Source organism: Falco peregrinus, chromosome 5 (assembly GCF_023634155.1).
Source record: "Falco peregrinus isolate bFalPer1 chromosome 5, bFalPer1.pri, whole genome shotgun sequence".
NCBI lineage: Eukaryota > Metazoa > Chordata > Aves > Falconiformes > Falconidae > Falco > Falco peregrinus.
Genome location: NC_073725.1, coordinates 22,004,073 through 22,029,881, shown reverse-complemented (window position 1 = coordinate 22,029,881; position 25,809 = coordinate 22,004,073). Strand labels below are relative to the sequence as shown.

At 35.4% G+C, this 25,809-nt stretch overlaps 1 protein-coding gene across 7 annotated transcripts in view; it reads right to left on the bottom strand.

The window, feature by feature from the left end:
• Positions 1 to 720: 720 nt before the first annotated feature.
• Positions 721 to 25,809, bottom strand: part of NT5C3A (5'-nucleotidase, cytosolic IIIA) — a 28,800-nt gene continuing 3,711 nt past the window's right edge. The window contains exons 1-11 of one of the 7 annotated variants that reach the window (XM_013303147.3): positions 13,651 to 13,670; positions 13,168 to 13,274; positions 10,524 to 10,574; positions 6,233 to 6,331; positions 5,723 to 5,792; positions 4,972 to 5,018; positions 4,480 to 4,565; positions 4,131 to 4,220; positions 2,731 to 2,893; positions 2,052 to 2,252; positions 721 to 1,320 (exon numbers count right to left, since the gene is read on the bottom strand). In XM_013303147.3, coding sequence (XP_013158601.1) covers positions 1,219 to 1,320; positions 2,052 to 2,252; positions 2,731 to 2,893; positions 4,131 to 4,220; positions 4,480 to 4,565; positions 4,972 to 5,018; positions 5,723 to 5,792; positions 6,233 to 6,331 — 858 coding nt within the window. In that variant the 5' untranslated portion in view covers positions 10,524 to 10,574; positions 13,168 to 13,274; positions 13,651 to 13,670 and the 3' untranslated portion in view covers positions 721 to 1,218. Of the gene's footprint in view, positions 1,321 to 2,051; positions 2,253 to 2,730; positions 2,894 to 4,130; positions 4,221 to 4,479; positions 4,566 to 4,971; positions 5,019 to 5,722; positions 5,793 to 6,232; positions 6,332 to 10,523; positions 10,615 to 13,167; positions 13,275 to 13,650; positions 13,808 to 25,809 lie in introns of those variants that run through there. The other 6 variants (XM_005242193.4, XM_027793621.2, XM_013303148.3 and 3 more) reach the window with 6 other exon arrangements.

Sequence of the window (25,809 nt, the reverse complement as noted above, 5' to 3'; positions counted from 1 at the left end):
CCAGAACAGGTTGCCCAAAGAGGCGGTAGGTGCCCCATCCCTGAAAACATTCAAGGCCAGTTTGGATGGGGTTGTAAGCAACCTGGTTTAGTAGATGTCCCTGCCCATGGCAGGGGGCTTGGATTAGATGACCTTTAACGGTCCCTTCCTACCCAAACTATTCTGTGATTCCGTAAAGATCCTGTAGGTGTTTAAACAGAGAGGACTTGTATAACGAAGCTAGAAGAGCTTGATGCTATACCGATACTGGTGCTTGCAATTTGCAGAGAGTGGGAATGTGACCTAAAGCCGGTCTGGAGAGGTGTCCCTTAAGTGCCTCTGAGGCATGGGGCTGGTAGCCATCTTGCATCAAGTTTTCTTGCTAAGTCAGCTTTTAAAAATCCAAGATTAAGATGTAGCTTTGTTTTGATTTTCAGTGCCTGGAGCAACTCACTGAGAATTCCAAGAGAAATTATTTGAGATAAGCCATGCTAGCTTTGACATGAAACTGCAGGCTAGAAGTGGAGTAGTGTATAAAATAAGATCTGAAAAGGCACTGAAGTTACAGCTGTGTACTATTAGCTGGTGAAACTACCTCTTGTTACAAAGATGAGAAACTTTACCTCAGATATACTACTTTAAAACATTCTTTCCATTCTGCAGAAAATAAAGAAACAGTAAGGATACAGAATATTTTGTACTCATACAAAAATCTGTTAAGAAGAAACACTTTGCCTGAACTGGGTGAATAAAGCCTTTTTACTTGCAGAAAAATATATATATGAAAAACTTCTGTGAAAGTCTGTAGCATATGAGTAAGATCCTTCAAAGCACAGCTGAGACTGAAATATCTTCTTTAAAAAGGCAACACAAATGTGTATGCTGCTTATTCACAGAATGTTTACGTCTTCAATTTTACAAAATAGCCACGTTTTCTGAAATTCCTGATTAAAAGACAGTGAACCATAGTATGCCATCAGCAGCAGTTTATCACATCTATAAATCCAATTTAAATCTAGTTATAACAGGAGTGTGAGACAATAAAGAACAGCATAACAGCAGTAAAAGGAGCTTCTAATCGACAATGGATACTGCCTATATTTCAAAATACCAAAATGAAAATAAAAGTTTTAAATTAAACAGTTCTGTAAATGAGTAATAAACACATCTAAGATAGCACATGTGTGCTCTTCTGTCCAGTTGCCTCCTGGAAGGAATGGAGTGACTTGAGACTGCAATTTACAGGATTTTCTGTAGAATGGAGTTGGCAACTTCCAGGGATTCATCTTTCACCAAGACAATATCATAAGAGTCCATGTATTTTTCCAAAAGCTCATCTACCTAATTGCAGAAAGGATAAAGAGACACATTTAGTTATAGAATTAACTATTGAAAGACTTTTTGTCATTAAAATATTGCCCCGTCTTTCCACCAAATGGAAGGAATGAGCAATGCAAATATGTATCGCTCCTATGAATGAATTCCACAGGGTGACAGAGTAGGAGTGGCCTGACATAAGTGTGTGCGTTCCAGGGTATGATACTCCATGTTTATGCCATGATCTCACACCTACTGAAAGAAAAGCTATTTCCTCAGCTTCCTGAAAGGCAGAGAGAAACAGAAAACTGAATGCAAACAGATGTGCCTTGTACCTTAGCAAATGATCAGTTCTGTGTCACCTCAAAAGAGATGGGGTGGGGGTGGGGGGAGAGCACTGCCTAAATTTGTTACTTGGAAGATTATAATTTTGCTCAATTGCCAATCCAGTATTGAAAGAAGGAGGAGGAGCCACAGGAATTTGAGAATTAATTTCTCTAGCCTCTGAATTTTACTTCGCAACAAAATACCTTTTCAGAAGTAGTTCAATACAAAACCCAAAGCTGTTTATATTTGTGTTTTTGTAGCTTATGTTTAGAAAAAACTTGAGGCAAGAAATCCATGAAAAATGTTTGAAATCTCAAAACAAGTAAGGGTCAGACACTTGGTTTGATATCTGAAGCTTACTATAACAAACCTGTTTCTAACTCACAATGTTTTACTCAAAGTCTACAAGGTTTTATAAGACTACTTACTTTATCATTGAGATAGCCAATCTTAAGAATATGTTCAACGTTCGCTACTCCATCTGCCATGCTCAAGTCTCCTTGAGAATCACCCAGCAGTATGATATTACTGTTGTCTTTCAGTTGTTTGAAGTACTCTGTATTCTTCAAGGCACCATCGTGTTTGTTGTAAACATGAATCAATTCTCCTTTAAATCCTTTTAATATTCCCTATTAAAAAAAAACAACGTTGAAGTTATTTCTAGTACCATATAGACAAGATAGAATCTAGAATGAAATAGGTGATACTGCTGTTTATCTTGTTCATCATTAGAGATTACATAGTTCAATATTAGTTCAATTACTGTTAAATAACGAAATGAATAATAGCATCGTTAAGACTAGACAGACAGCGATCCTCCCTGCTTGAAGGAGGAGTAGCGCTGCACTGGGCTGAGTATGAGGTTGTCATTAAAGGAAATTAATGGTGTCTTAGTCACACCATACTAACAGTGTTTGAACTGTTATCTTCTGCTTGTTTTTTTCTTTTTGCCTGGGAAAGTGCTGCGTATGCAATTCTAATTTTCTATGAGGCTGGATAGATGGCTACATATGTTTCATTAAAATGTTCATCTTGTAGTATATATAAATGGCTACTAAATATCACAAAACATTCTTGTTTGATACAAATGTGTTAGTTCATACGTACGTTTTCATCAAAATCCATGAAATTGGAAACCACTTTGACATTAGAATGGTAGACCCCAGCCTGGTGGATAACTTCCTCAAGAATGTCCCCAAGCCCAGCAGAAAATATGAACACAGGAATATTATGTTCACTGAGCTTATCAAAGAAGTTCTCATATCCTTCTCTGCAACACAGAATGTAAATACAAACCAAATCTCAAATAAAGAACGCAAAGTGAAGTCCAAGTTTTCAGAAGATACTCACATCATCTTTGGAAAAGAGAGTTAACTTTTCCCTGAGCACTTCACTTTATTTCTTTTACCTCACCTGAAAAGATTAGCAAGAACCACCAACCTAACACAAGGCATGTAGTTTTAACAAGAAACTGCTGCATTGAGCTGCTTGATCTTGGTCTGGACAATTTTTTCCCCAAAAACTTCTAATCATGTTTTGAAGATTTAAAAATGTTTCACTCTCCCTAAACACCCCAGAACAAGGAAGCAACCAGTAGAATTCTCTCCAGCTACTATGAGGCTGTACATCTCCTTTCAATTTTACTTGCTTAAATATTGGCCTTTCTGTGGAGTTATTACCATCAAATAAAATTTATTTTTTTAAAATCCTCAAAACATCTGTTGTTGCTTTTCAGAACACAATCAAAACTATGTATAGTATTCCAGGAACAAGATAATATTATCTCTATATACTTTCTCCACACAGACATTGATTGGTAGAAATTTGCATATTTAAAAAAAAATTATGAACATTTTTGAGGGAATTCTAGCCTGGGAACGAAGTTTCAACCCACATGGACTTTCAAACAGTTTTGCAAAATGTAAGAATTTATCTAGTATGATAAACAAACACTTCTGTAAGTTAAGTTCTAACATCCCGTTTCACCACTCCAAAGTTTAGAGACAATTTTCAAGCAAGGATTTTGCTGGCTTTTAAACTTGCCTTTAGCCATAGAGGAAGAATGATACTTAATAAAACATATGAAACGTATTCCTCAAGTTGCTGTGTTTTAATCTCAGATAAAACTATTACAAGGAACATTCTTCAAAGGAACAAAGTTGAAGTCTACATTCCCCTTAAAAAAAGAAGTGTCACCAGTGCAATTTCAAGTGGATGAAAGCCTATGGTAATGAAGCTACTAGAGATGGGACTGAAAATAAAAGTTTCAGTCCTCTAGTTTATACAGTGTGATTGTTGTAGGCATTTAGCTACAACATATCAATAAAGTGGGAGCATGAAAAGCTCACTGTGTTCCAAGATTAAGGTGTCACATTCCCAGGAACACGTTGGTTTGGGCTTTTTCCCCCCCCTTTTCTTTTTTCTCCCTCCTTCCCTCCCTGCAATGCCCAGTAAGAATCTACAGAAAAGGTTCCAAAACAGCATCACTCAAATCAAAAAGAACTTACTTCAGCATAACATCAGATTCCCTCACAATTTCTGCAAATTTATCCTTTTGTAAGCCTTGTTCAATAAGTAGTGCATGAGATTTATTGTACCTAGAATATAAACAAAAAAGGGGTTGAAATTTACTTATTAAGATTAATCTTTCATTAAATCTCATGATTAAAAGCATCCTGTACGGTTAATTCCTGCTCACTCAAGTTAACAGCAAAGCAAAATCAGTTGTTGCACAACACTTTAAGAGATTAATTCAGTTAATGCGTTAGCTAAAAGCTAATTACTGCCACTAATTTGCTTGTAAAAAGTTATTAAATCTAATCTTAGCACAATTTGAAGATGGGAGGTGTTTCTTACCATTCTACCATATATGGATATTTTTCTTCAATAGAGAGAGATGGATCAATTTCAATAGCATAATAGGTTTCTTTCAGCTGCAATAACTGAAGGAAAAAACACCAGATGTTTAACATATTTTTGCAAAATAACACTTGGTATTTGATCTAACCAATCAAAATAACCTTCTTAATGCTGATTACATTGTTTAGATAGAATAGAATCAGAAATGCTCTTTGAACAAAGAACAAGCTTTTAAATATAGCTAAGAAGAAAAAGTGGATGCGGTTAAGCTGAACTATGCTACTATCAAGAATACAAATAATTCTGTTAACTTCTGTTAGTGATGGGATGTCGTGCAGTCAGCGACAAAGCTCAGAGAGAGAGAGCTTCTTAAAGATTTGAAAGTATCCCTTGTCTTGTTGTGCCGAGTAATTCAACACCCAATACAGCCAGGGAATAACAACAGTTGCCTGTAAAACAAACTAAACAGCTAGTAGGTTGTCTGTTTACCTTTTTCCGACAGTCCTCTGTGATGAGCTTAGAGTTATCAATGATGTCTGGGGGCGTGAAAAAAAAAAAGCGTTAAACAAGATGTTATATTTCTTTTACTTTGCACTATGACACTGTAAATGACATAATGACAATGTTTTGTGATGTACCACTATGTTTCCTCAGAACTTTTCTTACCATCAACCAGTAAAAGGCACATTTTTCTTAAGCATGAAGATGTCCTTCCCCTCATCTCTGAATTAAAAGCTCATTTACAAGCTCTTGTATCTATTTCTTGAGATTTAAATGTTTCTGAAATCATCAAGAGGCATCCTATGTGTTTTAGGGTACCCACTTCATTAGTAAATGGTTTCCCTTTGTTTGTTCTAAAAGGCTACAGGATAAAAATGTCAAGTATTCTGAGTAGTTTACTATCTCGATCTTGCAGGCATCAGGATTACTATGGCCTCTTAAAAACAAGAAGTCAACCCTATCATGTCTAACTATCAACACCTTATAGTTCAGAACTTGTTTAATTGTGAATGACAATTTATTTGATTTGAATTCACATAGATTGTAATTAAAATATATATACATAAACCCACACATAGACAGTAAATAGAATACTTCTTCATTAGATGTACAGATTAGGTAACAAGTCGATATAAAATCTCACATATTAGGGAATAAATTGGGTAGAAAATTAAAATCCAGGAAAAACTAAAAGGAGTGAACAAACCAATCGGTATTAAAAAAAAAAAAAAGTACTCACTATGACAAGTTGGACATCTTTTTCCATTGTAGGAAAATCTACTTAATGTCATATCAAAATCTGTAATAATCTATTTAAGGAAAGAAAAAGCAAAACTGTCTTACAACACAGAGGGACAAAATAAAGAATGGCTAGAAATTCTGAATGATCAACAATAGTTGCAGCTGAGTAGCATGTGTCACAGAAATTTCCCTATTCTCTTAAACTACTGTAATGTAAGCTAGCATATCCCATAAGAATAACTTGTTTTCTAACAAAACCATTTCTCTAATTCCTTTGGTCAGAATATTTCCTGAAGTTACTAAGCTTGTATGTTTACATAATTTACTTAATTAGTGTCTGGCTGAATTACAGGTGAATCAACAAGGGCTATTAAAAGAGTTAACATGTTTAAGTTTTCGAGATTTCTTGAAGGCTGGCTTCTGTTATATATTCTTACATTTTTTTTGGCACAGAGCAACAATCACAGGATTGCTTTCATTCCAAACTGGTTACACCTCCTATCTTTACCTGAAGTTTGGCAGCTCCGCCTTTGATGAGGCCACAAATAATCTCCTCTACTCTCCCTGGGTCCTTAATATGGACAGTCTTCTTCTGAAATTCTGGCATCTATGAAGAGTAAGAACAAAGACAGAAATATACTTAGAGGAAAACTTCCTAGGGAATATCTGCTATCCATCAGATTGGAAGCTCTGCATCTATAAAGCTTCATGTAACATCAAGATATGCTCAGGACAGGAGGGCAAGTTAAGAGTTAGAAGAAATGGAAAATACTCTGGATATGTTAACTGATGACTGCATACAGTTCTGTTTGCTTTCAACATCTGTTTTCATTTCCTTTCCTAGTATAAAATTATTCAATAAGCTGACACCCACAGAAAAGATAATGCGTATTTGTAGGAAATAAGGGAGATATACAGAAATAGGATATATGGGATCACCTTGTGGTTCAAGCAGGTCACTGGGAGATGGTGAACCTTAAAACTAGCTTTTTCTGCAATTAATATGACCATAAAGTTTTGGCATAAATGAAGAACATAGGCTGATTTTAGACACCTGTTGCTTTGTTGAGAATGCTGCCTGCGTCAGCTGAGCACTCCAATACAAGGCCATATAGTAATTCCTCCTCCCTAGCCAGTACATCATTTTCCATTACCTATTTTGAATACATACAATTGCACACTTGAAATAACACGTTATTACACCACATATTCCTTTTGAATGAAGACTGTTTCTTGAATATTATAATAAATCCTGAATCTGGTAAAAAAAAAAAGAAAAAAAACCAAACCCACAACCACCCCACCCCACCCCAAACAACATGCTTCCCTCCAAGCCTTTGCTTACTCTAAAAGTTTCTTTTCAACCTTGTAGAAATGGTAAAAGAGCTATTTATTAACAGAAATTTCCCAATTTAATATGTATTTCCTTCCTTTGTAATCACATATGTACTCCTCCTTACGCAAAGGTATCGGGCATGTAAAGAGGAGTAAATTTTACTTTCTGTAAATAGAACTTCAGAAATGAAGTGCTAGGAATTAAATTTTTCACATTCAGTTTTCCTTTTCTTATACCTAGCATGTAATCTCTGCTGTAATGAGATAATTAATATAAATAATAATAATAATGATAATAAAGTAGCTTCTATTTCCAGAGACATTTCTAGAACCAGAGTTCTCATCTCACCACTTTTTAATAAGTCACAGAACACTCTTTCTTCCTGCTCGTGATGCTACTAAGCCTTTTGTTTATTAATAACAACCTACTTGCAGTCAAATTGCAATTATCTTACCATTTAAGAAAAAGATGACATTTTAAAGTCTTCTAAACACATGATTTTGGAATGGAAAAGATGTTTGTGTGTCAGGGAAAAAAAAGGAGCCAGAGATACCTTTAAATATCAGCTCTAGTCCGCTCTGCCCTCGGGTAGGAGCAAACTATTACAGCTATGTCGCTCTCAGCAGATACTTGTGTAACCCATTCTGCAAAGCTCCCGCTCCCATATTCCTCACTTCCCTCAACCGTGTATTTTAGTGTTCAACTATCTTTATTCAGCAAAGTTTGCTTAATCTCTATTTAACCTTCCTTACTGCAGTTTTAGATCGTTCAGCTTGGTGGAAAGCTTTTTCACAGGTGCCCACTGGATGTTTTTCCCTTCTTCCTGAACTAAACAACCCCAGTTTCTTCAATTTTCTTTTGCAAAGCACAATTTTCTAAACCTCTGACAATATCATTCTTGAAACACAGCAACCAGAACTGTGGGTGTAGGGTCTCTGCTCTGAAAAGACCTCAGCTGAAGGGCTACTTGCGCATACACATTTGAATACACCTACTTTGTTAGCAGTACTGGGCGATAATGATTCAAAATCAGTTGGTAATTACCAAATGTTCTTCAAAACTACTCCTAGGCAGAAACAGGTAGTTGCACAAATTGCTAAATTTTACATTTAGTCTTTGCTGCACTGTATCTTTTCTTCTACATCAGTGCTCCTATTTTTCAATGTAACAAGTAATTCTAATACCTGGTGTGTTTACTGCTACTTTCTGGCTGCTACCCTCAAAGACACAAATCAAAACAGGAAACAGAAATGCTTCTAAAACCCCAACCATGAGTATCTGATAATTTGCCAAGGTTTTCTACCGATCCAAAAACTTTTGACTGTACCAGAACATCTTGCCAAAATTCTAAAGTCATGATAGGGTATTTACTACTATTGTGCTTTGCAAGTCTCATAAGAAACAAACTGGATTCATTTAACTTAGTTTGGAAGATTTAAGGTTTTCTTTTGTCATTCTGTGGCAAAGGCATTTTCTGTAACGGTAGTTCCTCCTATGTGGTTGCAGTGCCTTGCTACTTTTATTAGCACAGCAAATTCAAAAAAGGGTTTTTTTGAAAAAATCAGGATTTGCTCCCAACTATCAGCTACATCCCAGGATGAGAATCATTGAGAAAGCTAATGAGCATTAACAAAAAACAAAAATTCTGAAAAATATCCCTAGAAAAAAAATCCCTAGTCTTTTGAGAAATACATTCCCGAAGTATTTATAACTATTTATTCACAATTATCAGCAGATCTAGAGTCACAAAATAAAGTATCAACAATTTGCAACTCTTTAAAGGTGTATTATGGTATTTTATATGTTATACAGTGCTGGTAAACAAAAGTAATCTTACCACTTATTTGCTGGGTATATAGCATTTTTTCTCTATAAGGAGATACAAAGCAGTTTGACTCTGTTTTGTAATTTTTTCATTGTAAATCGACTAATTCCTTTGACTTTCAGGAGGAAAATTATATGTGTATTTTTAGACTTGGAATGCAAAAATTAAACAAAGTGAAATCTAAATGTGTGCTTTTGTAAGAAGTAGTTTAAACATTATTTGGTTTACTTAGGTACTAAGCAACAGACTTCCTAATATAACTGATTTAAACAGACCAGATGTTGGGAGAGATGCAGAGAGATCTAGAGAGACCGTGTGAGGAAAGCTGGATTGCTTGCTGCTGTTTTATTTCAGACTGAGGCTTTTTGTAGGTTTCTGAAACAACCTGAGGAAAAACACTGATGTTAAACAATACATTGCTTAAGATTCTAAGTATGATGAAAGTTTCCTGTTTTGATGTTGTAAACTGGCACTCCTACTCAAGATCAGTTTTAAAGTTTCTTTCGTTTCTAATACATCTTTCATTTTTACACAAGAATTGATGTCAGTTGAAGAGTATCGTAATTTAGGGGGGAAAAAAAAAGTCTTCTGCAGTGAGCGTGATTCAGACAGTTTCAATCTCACAGGCACTTTAATAGGCAAAACCAAACCTTCACTAAGGATATGGCATCTGATTAAGCATCAGGGAAAATAAGGTTGATTGAAATAGCCACTGTCTCCACCACTGATTCCTTGTATTCATATTTGCAACTGAACATTAAGTAGCAATTATTTTAGGTAGGCTAAATCATTATTATATTAGAAGTAAATGAAACTGTCTAATAAGAAGTCACCACTCTTCTGGCAAACTTTCTTTCAGTGTCTTATGCTTCTGCCCAGTCTAGCAGTTGGGTTTTTTGTGGCATATTTGCCACTCTTCAGAGTTGAAAGAGACAAGCAGATTCAAGTTGGAAAGAACTGATAAGACAGATGAAAGAACAAAGAGTGAAAAAATGCTAATAAGAAAAGTTCACCCAATTTGATTTGTGTTTCTATTAATTGTTTGAGAAAGTTCTAGGAATCAACTGAGTATGCACCAGTTGACTGGGAAGAACACATATGGAGAAACAGCCAAACAGAAGTCTCCATAGCACCTAACAAAGGCAAGAAAGCTTCTCAGAGCAAGGGGCTTCTACTCACAGAACTAAACGGAACACAGAATACATACAGAAAAGGAATTCATATTCATTGTGGTATCTGAAAGTACATCAGATGGAATGACTTAAGTGCCCTTACTTATTCTGTCATTCTATAAAAGTGTAAGAAGAGTTTTGCTTTCTTACCACGGGAGTCTGTATGGTACTGAGATAGCTCAGAGGCCAGTATCTCTTTCAAAACATATGTTAAAAGATGACAACTCCCAAAGGTAACTTGTGGTTCACATACACATTGACTACAAATACATTAAAGTTTCTAGTTTCTGACATTTTTAAGAAGCCTTCAAAGAGAAGCAAGAACAAAACTGAAAAATATTATAGTAAAGGTTGATCTTAATTGGAATTATGAAAAGGAAAAAAAAGATCTGCTGTTTGTGTGATAGCAGGTAACTGAATAAGGATGTAGAAAATCATTTTGTAGCTAACAATTTTATAGTCATACCTTGATGAATGAACAGTAATGGATTCACGCAGGTTTGGAAATCCCCCAGTCCTACAAACCACAGAATGGGTCATTTACCACAAGGACAGTTCTGAAAATTACAAGTCTATTTAGTACGTGAGACATGCAATTGTGTAGCTGGGTTAAATAAAGAGGAAAAGTATTTACTGTAAAGACCATATTGAATTCTAGTTTTGAAATAAAATTTCTTATATACAATTGGATAGCAGGAGTGCAAACAGAGCTGCTTTTATGTTGTGTCTGGGTGCTGCCTATATATATAGTTTTCTTAGTATTTGAGACAGCATATATCTAAGTGCATGCTGTGTCAAACTCATTATAAAACAAGACTTGGTGATAATTGCTAAAATATATCTAAGTGAATTCACAGCTGCCATAGAAGGTATTTCCAATCAGTTATCCTAGAGAATTAATAACTGTGTGCACAAGGTGTTATTCTGGAGTTAAGATTATCCTGAACTTTTGAATCTATTGAGTGCTGGAGGTAGAGCAGTTACTTCTCTCCCCCTACCCAGTAAAACAACAACATAAGTCCCTAAGATTAAAAAAATCAAAAAATAGAAAAAAATAAAAAATAATGTTCAATTATTCCTTCAAAAAAGGAAACTTCATATAAAGGATGACTGTGGGACCTTCTGTTGTTTTCACTATCTTATTTATATATCTATATTTTTATATATAGATATATAATTTTAAGTTGGCAAGGATGAGCTGATGAATGACTTGCTGCCTTAACTACATGGAGATGTGTCTCATTTCACAATCAAATCTAGATACACAGTCTGAAATATTACTAGTAATAACTAAAAATATAAGAGGCTATCATCATAAATCTGTCAAGTAATGCTTTGACCGAGGACATAAAAAAGTGGGGCAAAGTATTTTTATACTGATACCCTGTAAACCTATGCTACTTGGCAAATACAAAGTTTTCTTATTTTGCAAAGGGTAGTCTGCTCAAAAAACACCCTGCATTACGTGTGGGTAAAATTTTAAGGGAACTTCTCTATAATTCTCAATGATTGATAGAGTAGTTTCTTAGCTGTCAGTAATTCTGAATAATAACTGTTCTCACACTTACAAATGTGTAAAAAATATTCCACAAATCTTCAGATGACCATAATGTCATAAAAGTGATTAAGACAATGAATAAGAAATAGATGTAATACTATTGACAGTATGTGAATTTAATTATCATACAATTTGTTTTTTTCCTACTTTGTTGGTAAACCTGCCTTAAGACTAGACTAGGTTCCATGCCTATTAACTTTTGATACAGAGGATGCACAAGGGTGGGCTGGCAAGGAGAGGGAACTATTTATGTTATTTCTAAACAAGGAAAATGCAAATCGAAGTGATAAACCAGATAGGATTCAAATATTTGTACATTTTTTTTCTAGTCTTTCAGGTAAAAGCATATAAATCAAGAATAAACTACAATTATTTTGGGAACTGCAGGTGCCCAATTCCAAGGTCTGAGGCTAGCTATCACATAGACTTACTTCTGGCCATGTACCAAAAAAGGCATGGCATGGCATCAGTGATAGTGGAGAAATTTGAGGCCCTGGCAAGCTACAGAAAATTGGTTTTGGTGTTCTTGGTGGCTGAAGGAAAGAGTCTGGTGAAATGATAAGGAAAAGGGGCACACTCCTTAACATTTACATCTCGTTTTCCGCCTCCTTTTTCTTTTTGCTATTATTAAAGAGCATTACTTTCATTGACTTGTTCTAGGAAACAAAGCTCACCAAAACTTTTCAAAAACATGCAAGCTTCTTCATGTAACTTCTGCTATTTACAATGTTTGAGTTGCAAGAAGCAGGGGAGCCGCAACAAAAAACACAGAATGAGAGTGTGTGCCTATCTTTTCCTCCATCTGTATATGATCCTTTATAGCTACATTTATGCTCATTTATGTATAAGGCAAGATGGGTTTTAATTCAGACAATTTGAATTTGGGTCCGTGTTTTGGAGGTTTCTCTTAGCAGCCCCAGCTGTTCATAGGCTTATCTTTTAGACAGGAACATTAAAAGCTACTTGACACGAGTGTAATCACATCAGTCACTCCATTATGTGCAGCTAGTCAGGAGCACTGCGCTAGTGATCGTGCAGTCTGCTAGCATAACCTGAGCTCAGGACAAAGATTTATTACTCTATAATTCCCCAAACCAAAAGCATAGTATGTTTTATATTCGTATGACGTAAACTCATATATGGTAAGAAATCCTTACCAAATTACTCTTTTGGTAGTTTTATCAAGACATGGCCTTAGGACTACTTATCTAAAAAGTACATAGGCAAATGTTATTATGGAAATGAAACAACAGAATATGTGAGTATTTTCACAGTTGCTTGATAACATGCTGCAAAACCAGATACCCGGCACAGGTTATATGAAATAACTGGAAGTGGTTTCACTACCTGAGCTATTTTAAGAAATGGAATAGGATGCGTACTAAAAATAATTTTTCCTGGTTTATTTTGTTTAATTATTTACATATTTTTGCATTTAATGTGCTAGATTCTTTTATTTAATTTGGGAAAAAAATATAAAAAAATCTGGATAGACAGCTTTCACAGAAAATATGACAATAGCATTTCCTCTTGTGCTTTTAAAGGAGAGTACCTGTGCGTTGAGCTTAGGGCACTCCTGATTCTTCTGTCCTTGATTTTGTCCTACTGCAACAGCATAGGTGGCAAGCAGAGTCCAGAGACGCAGGGCTCGCATGCAGGCTGCCAACAGAAACCAACCAAATCCTTTTAAGAATTGGTCTGCTATATTATATGATCTTTGCTATTTCTGCTGTATAGAAATAAATGCAGACATGCATGGTGCATAGCTATGTCACTCTGAAAATACCCACACCTCAGACTACTCCAATACATATGTAAAAGTAGAAGAACATTTAAGTTGAATTAACCTATTCAGTAAAATCTGGTAAATATATTCACTCTTTCAATGCTATTGCCAATTCTGTGCTATCATTTTTCTAATTTTAAAAATACGTTTTGTCACAATAAACAACTCTAAGTAATGCCTCAGCTCATAAACTTGGCTTAAAAATGCAGGCAGAAGACAGTACTGTTGACAGAAGCTGTGCACACTTACCAGAGGGTTTTGCAGGAGCAGCTGCAGAAGCAAAAGAAAATTCCTCTTGCTTGAGAAACACTAATATAGCAGCACAAGGTGCAGTTGAGGGCGTTTCCAAATACAGCCTGACTAATCCCCGTGCAAAACCCCAGGGTCCTGTGACGCACATCAGCAATGCACAGCAGTTTGTTATGCTCAGCAGTACAGCCTGACAGGCTTACAGATGATCAGCTGGTGTACTAACAACAAAACCTTTGACCTTCTCTGAATGAACAGCTTTCATGAATGCAGCAGGCAAATTTGGGCTGCTCTAAGAGAGGAAGGCACTTGTTTTTCAAAGCACAAGTTTACTACTTTGTTACTTTTTAACCCTTTTATAAAATCTTTGCAAGCATTTTAGGATTTCCTGTTGCAGAGCACCTCAAATTTCTTACAGCTCATTGACATGGCCTCATTAACACTTACAAGGGAGCACACCTTTATTTGTGTAAAGGCAGCAAATAAATTACTTAATTAATCTTTGCTTTGACTTTAATTATCTATGTGATACTGAAACAGGAAATCAAGGAGGCTTGTTTGTCAGGATTTTTGAGAGACAAGGCCACTCGACATGCTTTCAAAAGGTTGTCATTAGGCATGTCGCCTGATCAAAGACAGTAACAAGGTGACACAGAAGTTGTATTTAAAAGGAATCTTTTTTACTGTGAGAGGATGAAGGAAGTATTGCCTAATCATATTTACACTTGGAAGTTGTGTAAATGCTTGGAAGTGTCATGTGAAGTTAACTCTTGTTATAGCAACAGTGAGAGTCCCTATACCATCCCTTAATTCATCTTCAACCTTAGGTTTATGATCACTATTCCAGGCTGCCAGAACAAACCACAAACATCAGGCCAATTCATATGTGGCCACAAATGTGACCAGTGTAATTGTCAGAATTGAAGCAAGGGCAGGTTAGTAGTGTAGCACATACAAAACCCCTAACACCATAAAAACACCCCGACGTTACCAGGACTCCAGAAATTCATTAGTTATAAAAACTTCCTTTTAAGGAGGATGTGCTGGTTTTCTATGTTAAAAAAAATAATCCAGACTTTTTATGAATGATACAGTGGATCCATATGTTTTGGGTCTGCATTCTAGCTGTAGACCAGTATGGACTCTCACCTATACCGTGTGCTTTCAGTTTTTTCAGTTGTGCTCTCTGTGTTTTGACCCAGTGGGACAAATAGTGAATACTTCAGCTGATACAAAGCACGCAACTTTCATCAACACTAATTCTCTTAGAATTGAACAAGATCCCCCCAGACGTACGTGCTAAGGTCTGCTTTATCCTGAAGCAGCAAAACAGTTTGAAAGGTATGTTCAAAATATAACATAATCCCTGCAAAGACTATATACAGTAAATTTGTATTTACCTGGCACTGGTATTTACGAGGATTCATAGCTCCCATTAATCTACTTGTTAGAGCATTTGTACATTGTTGTAATAGGTAACATACAGGGAATATTACCTTTTTTAGTATATTGATACAGTTAGCGTGCTTTTGGTTAATAGTATCTCCAAAATAATGTTTCAGAAAAATATGTATAATGCAGTGTCTTGAATAAATATGAATTATTTGCACAACAAAAAGCTGTAGCTTTTGTCAGTGCTGGATTTCATATTTTAAAAAGTCTTACAAACAGTGAAGTAGAATATGCTTGTTAGATGAATCATGCAGTTCAGGTAAAGGATCACTTTATACATGCAGTTTGTAAAGTACTTGTCTTTGAGCTTTTATATATTTTAAAGGTAAAAAGGGTGCTGATATAAATGAGTCTTGTGAACCTCAACAGGTGAGACTGGGATGTGGAAGGTGGTATAGCAGGCCTTTTGATATTCTGGTACTTGTCTGATATGATTCAGTGAGAAAATTAATTCTAATGCTATCAAGATTTTAAAGGAAGCTAGTTTGCTCTTTATGAAAGTTGGGGAAACAAAAAAAGGTTGTGTGCGTGTTATTTTTAAAAAAATATACTCATGATTTAAGACTGAAGAAAAGAGCTGCAGAAATTAAGTCCAACTTTTGCAGACTTTGGTATATCAGGCTCATTAGAAAGCATTTAAAATGAGTGATTTAAATGAGCATTAGTGAAAGAGCTAGAAAATGACGTGAGCAAAATTTCTGTAAACAGTAATACAGCCAACACCTAATTCTTAGAAAAACATCTACTGTATCTCTAACAACAATGTACTTTCACTTTTATGAAAATACCGTATATGAAACTCCTCATCTAAAAACCAAGGAAGACTGTCTTTGCAACTTTAAGAAACCTTTATGTCAAACACTTTAATTACAATACCCGCTACTGACCATTTTGTTACTGCTGATTTGAGTCAGCTGAGCATTTTGTTTACAGTGTTTAACTTCGGGTAAGAGACGAATTAAAATTACCAAACGAAGTCTACCATGATATTTCTACCCCCACAATACCGAAGGTCATTTAAATATATTTTAAGAACCATGAACTAAAGAGGTATAGCTGTTTCAACAGATAGGTTCTATTTTAACCTTTTCTCTTTGGCTGAGGGCCATACCTTGACTGCAGAATATTCTAAACAGAAAGAGAGAGAGAGAGAAAGAGAGAGAAAAGAGCACCACCACTGAAAACGTTAGATGGTTTGTCATCATGTAAGACTAGGAAAAGGTTCAACTTTATATGGTGGTGTGTTAGGTGAACTTAGTTTGTAGACATTCAGGGTGCTCTCAGAGTATAAAGCACTGTAAGTTTTAGTCTGAAGGAAAGAAAAACTGGTTCTGCCGCTCCTTACACACCTCTGCCCCAAGTTGCACCTATTTGTGGAAAGAAATGAACACAGCACAGATAAGTTACATAAGCAAGTAAGCTGAACTTTTTTTTAAGTAAATAGTTGAATACTTCAACTAAACCGACATCGCCTTTTAAAGATCAAGAAAGAGGTCATATATGAGCCGGTTTTGTTCATTAGAATTAGAATATTTGCTACAAAAATTAGGTGACTGAATCCTGTCTACAGTATAAACATCAGCTAGTGGCTTTCCGTGAGCTTACTACCTTTTATTCTTGTTTAGTGAGCCTACTACAACTGCACAACTTTAATATATCGCCCCATATTTAGCATATTGCCCAAATTTACCTGAGCAATACCTTGTTTTATTGCAGGGATCAATTTTAAGCATTAAGGAACTTTATTTGTTTTCTAATTTTGATTTTGTGATAAGTCTACTTAGTAAATATTTTCCAAAGTAGACTACTTGATATCATGTCCACAAGACAGGGAAAGCTAACTGAACCCTTTTCAGCAAGTACCAAAACCAAGCAGAAGAAAGGAACCAACATAAACCCATTTTATTCAAATATCATTTTTATTCATGCCTTAGCAAACCAAGTTAGCAGCATCCTGGTTCCAGGAATAGCTTTTTATATTCCTAAGTGCCAATTACAAGGAAAATAAGATAAATGTTCAGTTTGATGAAGCTGGGGTAAATAAAGATTTAGAAGGATACCTTGCAGGAATTTTGGATACCACTTATTTTTCCAGTACAGGTTTGGTATATAAAATGCTAGTCTTATTTACAGCTGGTATGATGCAATACAGAAGTATTATTTGTATATGAAAGTGTGTGTGTATTATAGAGATGACTCATGAGGAATGTAAGAGATTCTTTAAACAGAAAAGAGCTTGAACAGCACTTGCTAAGGAATAGTGCTAAGAACATATTAAGGACTGAATTCATTAAACTGTGATAAACCTAGAAGACATATGCTAAGAAGATGAGGGTCTTAATCTGCAATGTTTTAAGCAGTACCATTTTATCTGAGAATTTGTTTTGTCTACTCAGCTATCATATTTAAAAAGGCAAAAATAAATGCATACACAGAACCAATTAGAGGAACTAAACGCTGTATCACAAGACATATTTTGCAACTTGATTTGATACTTTTAGATCTAATCAGAGATCAATCTTTCTTAAAAATAAAAAAGAAAACTGGTGATCATCTACAGTTTGACCATTCATAACATAAAGTTATTTGTGCTAACACATACACTCAAACATATAAAGAACAGCTAAACTTCTTCAGCAATTCTTCTTTTCATGTTTAATAAAACAACCCCTATAATGTTGAACTCATTAAAAAATGGTATCTCAAGAAAACCACTGTCATTGATTAAAAAAATAATGCTACATAAAGACACACTTCAATTCAGCAAGATAACTGTGTGTGTTTTAAGCATGGGGTAGATAATCAGCTCCATTAGGACTAACCAAAGGTTTTAAGCAGTGGACAGGAACAATGCTAAGGGCATGCAGTGAGATAAATTATTCTGGTTTAATGATCTCTCAAGGTGGTTACTCTATTAAAGTCCATAAGGTCAGAATTAGAAGGGGTTTTTTTTGTGTGGTGGTTTGTTTGGTTTTTTTTTTCCCTTCTTTTTCTAAACATTTTCTGCAGTTCTGGAAGTCTGAAATGAACATAGTTTTTAGCATTAATTTCAAACATACAGGAAGCCATGACCGGCAATTCTATATGGGATTGTTCAGATGAGAGAATAAAAGATACTGCAGCATCATTCTCCCTTATGCACCTTCCTCTTGTGCTTACAAAAACACTCTAAAAGCAGAGATCTCTGCTGGTGATAAATCAACAGAAATTTTGAATCTTACAAGTAGGAATGAAGGCAAACCAAACACATCGCTGACTTGGTATCTTGCAGTCCAGGTAACAGAACACAGGAGTAAGAGGTTGGACAGATTTACACATTTAATCAAAGACATATTTCTCAAACACAGAGATATTGTTACACATTACAAAACTCAGAAAGAACTGTAACAACTGTGGCAATAGAAGTCGACACTTTATGCAGAATTTCAAATCCTGTATAGAAGTCTATGAAGAACTAATAGTAACTAGGGCCTGAATTTCCAGTATTTCATGTGACCTCCTCCTGTCAGTTATTACTCCAGGCAAAAATGTAGTGTCTTTCTGAGAGAATATAAGGGGTACAAACCATACAGAACCAGTTCTGAACATTCTGGGGTTGAATGAATACAGCTCAGGGCAGGCATTTTTCACTGATTGTATGATAGGGGAATCACCACATCTCTGTGTTTTGCTTGCATTCCCCTCACTTTGGAGAGAATTAACCTTTGAAACTGGTAGGCTAAAAAAAATATTTATGAATTGTTTAGTAATCAGTGAGTATCTTGAAATGATCAAATCATCTTCAGTCAATAACCACTTATCTTGGAAATACTGGTCTATAAATGACATCTGACCTGAGCCAGAATTTAATCTCATGGGTTTTTCTTAAACATACCTCTCCTCCCCTTGCCAAAAAAACCCCAAACCTAAATGTAAGCAAGTTCAGATCAATACTATGAAGATACTGTATTATGCTTACATTTAATAATAGTTTCTAAAGCATTAGAATTGAAAGAAGAAATGAAGGTTGTGACACTCACTCAATGCAGGGCAGAAGAAAACTGACCTTTTTTTCTTGGCCTTCGTACTTAGATTTCACTGCTGCCTATTCTTACCAACGCTTTCTGTGTAGCACTTTATAAATCCATTAAGCACTTGCAACTTAAAAACCAAATGCAGTTCTCATTTCCCTGCCTTACTGGGGACAGAGCAGAACTGCAAAAGTCCCTGAGAAGGGCAGTAGTATGAGCCATGGTATGAAAAGCTTCCACAGAATGAACAATTGAATATAACAGAATTCTTCAGCCTGGAAAAGAAATGACTGGATGGCAAAGAAAAGGTTAATAGACAAAGACTGTTTGCTACATCTTTCATTGTAAGAGGCAGAGTTCATCAACTAAAATGAACAGGAGACACATTCACAACAAATGAGTCAGCTACAGATCACACAATTCAGTAAAGTAGTAAAATGTGGAATTCATTTCCGGTGATGCCGTAAGTTTACACAGCCTTAAAAAGGTATTGGATAACAACATGAAAAAAGCTCATCTTAAATTACAGGCACTGTCTCTGAAATACAAACTGCTGGAGGCTGGGAAATCATTCTAGAAAAAAAATAATGACAACTTGCCCCATTCTGATGATTTCCCTGGGCCTCTGCTATAGGCTACTGCTAAACAGATGATACTATCTGTACCAGGCAAGACTTTTCATAGAAGGTAAGTCAACACTCCCTGCTTGCAACATGTGACAACAGGGAGAATCATTTGCTCTTCATGATAGTGCTTCAGTTTAATCGCAAGTATCTCATTTTTTACCTCATTCTTCCTTTTTTCTACCTGTTCTTCAGAGACCACAGATACAGAAAATTAATTTTTGACAAACTGAAATTTTTGAATTTGACTAGTGCTCTCATTTTCCTTTAATACTGCTATGGTAACAGGATAGATGTTGGGAGTCTGGCTATCTGAAAGATCCACTTCCCTCTCAAGGTACACAGAATTTAATGCTTCCTGAAAGAATGTTTACAGATGAGGCTGTTGGTACAGCTAATCCTTCTTCAAAATATCTAGGCAAACAGTATAGAATTCTAAGAACTGGCAGTATGTAAACACTGTGGTATATTTATAAATTCTTAATGAGCTATCAGGTATGAAAAGCTCACCTTGCATAATGTAATTTTGATGACCCATATTATTTTTTTCCCAAACTGTACAAGTATACCTTTTATAATTAAATATTTTATATATATATCTATACGCACATGTGTTGAAAGAACTTAAACAAATGCTTGTTTCCCTAGAAGCTTCCCATGTAACACTATCTAGAATGGAATTTGCATTAAGCCCAAGGCCTGGACTGAATCAGTTGCTGCTGATGCGCTTCTTCTCTTATCTGCTTCTAAGAAAAAAACATCTGCTTAGATTTTTTCTTGCTGTATCTAGGTCAAATAAACTCTGACCCTTGAATAGTGGAGTTGCGGGACTCAGTTTGAAAGCAAAGTCAGCAGGACAAAGTTTAATCTACAATGCATTACCAGACACTGCCATTTTGATGGAAGAATGTAGTGCTAATATAATATTCCAATTAAAGTTACGTATTGATACTAATTAGGTTTTTAATGGTTAGGATCTCTTTGAGTACAGACCATTCTCTAGACTTCTTGAAAAAAAAATCCATTAAGTCTAAGATGAAATACAGCTGCCATGCACTCATTTTAAAAGTAACAGGCAGCAATACAATGACTTGAGGTGTGATGGTTTGTTTCATCTCTATGTCTCATTGTTTTATGGATGTTTCTGACTGCTGCTGGCTCCATTCAAAGATGCAACTGGATGCTCCTTATATCTGTGTATTTGCTCCCTGGAAGTGATATAGGACACGTTCAAAACCCATTTGTAATAATACTACCACTACTACGATTTGTACTATTTGTACTGCTAATGTACCAATACGGCTACTGCTTTGTACTAACTAATTCCTTCCCTTCAGTTTCACATACAACTTTTTTCATGGTAACATGCACTTTTAATCTGATAACTAGTAGGTTTCCAACAAAGAGGTAAAGCTTTAAAGCAACAAGGTTAACGGTACATTTCAGTGGTATTCATTCTGTCAGCATTAAGGTGGAGTAAAACAAACTCTCAGGTAAAAAAAACACCCCTCTAATAAGCTTGGATTATTTCAGTGATCCAATCTGAAAAACAGACAAACAGTTTATTATAAAGGTGAAGGAAGGAAGACACAGCTAATGAGTGGGGAAACAAGTAAGAACAAGTACATTTGAACAGGAATCTTTCTTGGTGGCAAAACCAGCTCAAGAAGTCTGAAATTCTATATTCAGGCACTTATTGAACCTTCAGTGTCCAAGTCTAGGCCTTGCCCCACCCCTTTAAAAAAAATAATTACAGATTGAATAAATTACCTTTTTTTTTGAAGGCTTGGCATATATGAAAACAGAAGCCACATTTCCTTCTAGCAATAGGTATTATTTACATAATTAATATAAATTATTGTATTATACATTATATATTATATATATTAGTATATATATATAAAAATAAAAATTATTTTTGTAATTATTGTCTCAGTGCAGTACTGTATTCTTTTTTGGCATTTTTACTGAACAAAAAGTATATAGTTACTTTTAGTATTTAAACATGGTGTCGTCTTTGATTTGTACTGCAACCTTAAGCATGTTCACTTGTACTGGAAAATACCTCATCTTTAACATTCAAGTTAAACACTCTTGATATAAAGATTAGCCAAATTAGAAAAATCCAGTGGACTTTTAACAAGTACTGTGGTTTTTTTTTTTTGTCAAACAGTTAGAAACTCCACACAAATAACCTAAGATGGAGGTGACCAACACAACAGTCACAGATTCCAACCTAATGGCTGCTGTGTGACAGATGTGGGACTAAAGATCTGCTTACTGCAAACATCATAAGTTCTCAGATGTTTTACAGCAGCTGACCATTGGTGATTGATTACCACCATCAATAAGGAGAAAGGTAGGAGAAAGTGGCTAATGTCCAGCAACTGGTCAACATAACTGTGACACACACACTTCTGCCCCAGGAAGAAATAGTCCCTACAGATCAACTGCTTCATGGTAACATGACTGCAAGAAGGTCAGGGGAAAAGTTAAATTTCATGTCCTAACTTTTATTTTCTACACTCTCTACGACAGTATACTTACCCAACTCTCTTGCTCAGTCTTATCTGGCCTTATAGCTCTTCACATGCTGGCTAGGAAAGAAGGCCAGGAAGAATAGTTGTGAGCTATCTTTGCCTCTCAGTTCCATTTAGTATGTGATGGGATCAGCCAAATTTCAGTGTTGGGCATCAGACAGGAAGCAGAGACATAGCTGCTACTGTAGGCTTTCTGCATGCAGGAGTAGTTCAGTTGTACATGTCTGACCTGGACTAAGGTAGTGGCCAAGAAATGCCAGTGTCTGTGGGACAGGATTTCTTAAATGATAGGTTACTTTACAAAATAGTGTATATACATCTTCAGAGATCTACCGTGCAGACACAAAATTCACACTAGTGCCACCTGCTGCTCTACACTGTCTGCTGCAGCTCAACTAGCTAAACTTTAAATCTTGAAAATTAACTACTAGCCGACAAATGCAGCAAATTATAGCAATATGATCTAGCAGTGTGCTTCTCTTCCAGTATTTTTCCTTAAACTCTCGCCAAGACTGACTCTTCACAGTAAGTGAAGAGTATACTGTAGTATACTTGCACAATATATGCTTGCATATGCACACGTGGAGGGAAGGAAGGAAAGAGGGCTGATGGCTTGAAGGCTGGTAAAGTGAATTGTAACAAGCCAATATAGGAAAAGACTATATATTTTGCATTATGCAATAATTCAAGTGAAAATAAAAGGTAAGAGGCAGTTATTCTATTTTTTTAAGGAAAGAACTTCTAAAGTTCAGGTATTTTTAAAAAGTTTCCAGACTTAAAAAAATAGCGATGTTTTTACATTTACAGGTACATTTACCATTTATATGGAATTTACAGCTAGTATCTTCTGCCTAAAAATGCATGGGTCCATACTATGGGTCTCTTCTATGCCTATATTGATCAATTTAGGTATTTTTTATAGAAGCTGATAGTTCTTGTTAACTCAAGACTGACTGTTGGAACGCTAAGCCAATTTAATTCATAATATGAGCAAATCTGCACTGATATTAAAAAACCTTCTTACTGCTTATACTGTCTTGACAGTTAAAGGTAACACATTTAATACTTGCAGTATTTGCTATTGGTCTTAATTTGTAAGAAGAGTTTAATAGAATGGATGCCATTATAGCTCAACCAATAATCAGGAGTTACTGCAGAGAGGAGAAAATAACTTGAAAATACAACTTAACACATACCAACTATTTATGAAAAGGTAAACATCTTCCAGAGCAGAATGATTCACTGAAAGATTGCTTTTCTGTCTTAGAGAAAGACTTTATATAAAAAGCTAAAAGAAAGCAGCAAACAAGCTCTTCTGAGCCTATACCTACAATATATACTGTATCCTGACTTTTACTTATATACACTACTTGGAGCTCAGTTTTCAGATGTAGTTCATCATGACATTTTTGAGAACTGTTATAACTACAATTAATGAGTTCTAAATAAACTAATGCAGAATTAAAGATTTAATTGATCTTCCCGTAGCCATTCCTTGAAAGGATACATATTTCAAGACCTACTGAATTAACAAAAAAAAAAAAAAAAAAAAAAGGCAGGGCCAATTTTGGAAAATTAAAACCTACTTCTGAAACAGGCGGTTAAAATTTTAGGATCAGCTTATTATACTAAATAAAGTAAAATATTAGTATTAGTATGTACATAATCTCTATAGTAGACTACTTTTTGATTCTTAACAGTGTTAGAAGAAAACACTGAAATTTAGTCAATTTTTCTTACCTTAGGATACAAATATCTAAAATTTCCAGCTGAATTATTTTACAGTGAGAATAAAAAGCTATTACTAGTATCTAAGTTGTATCAACACAAACTGTGCTTAAAGTGTTTTTCCTGGCCTGTGTAAACTTGCTTTACAAGCCACATCCTAGGTCATTATATATAATCATTATCATTATCTGTGCAAAAAGCCTGCAGGCAACACAACCTTGTTTTAGTAATACTGGTGTTTATCATTCTGCGAATGTGATTTTTCTATTGAGAAATACAGTCTAAACCAAAAGCCAAGTTTTATAGAAATAGTTATATGACATCTCCAGTACTCATATCAAATGTAACTTGGTTTTAAAATTTTAACAATTAGGCAGGGCAGTATTAGGTCCCAGGAGTTCTTTCACTTTTCACTACTTTGGTTCACATCACAGCACCATTCTTTCGGAACAATATTATTCCCACATGGATCACATCACTGGATAGGACTCAAGGTCATGACATTTTAAATATTATTGCTGCGATACCAAGAAAATTACAATGTCCTGCAGTGGTATCGTTAGAGAAAGTCCATGTCACTTCTATTCCCCTTTTATTGATTCCGGCTTGCTCAGGCTTAAACTCTTCTTCATCTTTGTAAGGGAAAAAGCAGGTATGAAGGAACAGTTTCACATAATATCCATTTAGATTCTTGAATATGTATGCTACATATTACAAACTCCTTTACTTTATTCACCACTTGGAGGTCATTAATGTCTCATGCCAGAATAATGTCACAGTTACTACAACAACTAGTTACTAGCAACAAGACAAGAATAAAGAGGTGGAGTGGTATGTGATGGCTGCCAGCTGTAAAGGTCTGTATCCTTCATCTATGGCACAAATGCTCTGATGCCCTAAGAAACAAGAAGCCAGCCTTACCAGAGACTGGCAAGTAAAATAAAATAACAACAATAATTAAAAAAATCTCCCCACAAAATGTCTATAACAGTCACACTCACAGAATATGCTCCTTTATTTCTTAGAAAAGCAGATAAACAGCAGCCGTCTCACTTATTACTAGTTCGCTTATTTCTCTCCAGGCAAATTCTAATACTGCAAAAACCCATTAATTTCTTTCCCCCTACAACGTACTAGAAAGGAAACTGGCCAGAGACATCTAACAATGGCTGGTTGAAAAGTTTCCTGAAATATGAGAAACTACTTTCTAAGTCAATGTTTAATTTGCTGTTGTTGAAATTTGATACAAAGTTTCTTTTCAGGCAATTAGATCCTCTCACTTCAGCACAGAAGGCAGAAATTGACAAATGTAACCAAGTGCCTAGTTTTCTGGAAAACAAACCTGAGAGAGAAAGCCTCACTTTAAGGTATTCTGCTATTCTGTTTTCAATCAGCTGTATTATGTTTCGCATCCTTATAAAATAAATACAATAAAAAGCTCCAAAACTAAAGAGTGAGGACAAGGTGCTGAAAAAAATCCAAGGTTCTCACAACTTTATGAAACAGACACAACAAAAAATACTGTTACTCTATTAAGCAGTTTTTCTTACATTAACCCCGTATTTTACTTAATATGGACTACTCCTTACAGATGAGTGTTTTTGAAAGACTTAGGCAACATTTTTCACTCTATTTTGAGGCTTTGCAAAGAGTAAGCAAGAAACTGAAGTCTATTGTCAGTAGAATTGATTTGCTCTATAAGGATCCACAACTTCATTGCAAACTTGTCTGGGGCCTGAGAAATCCAAAAGATTGAGTGTTACTGTAAGGTTTAATCTCTTTTTACTGTAAGGTTTAATCTCTTTT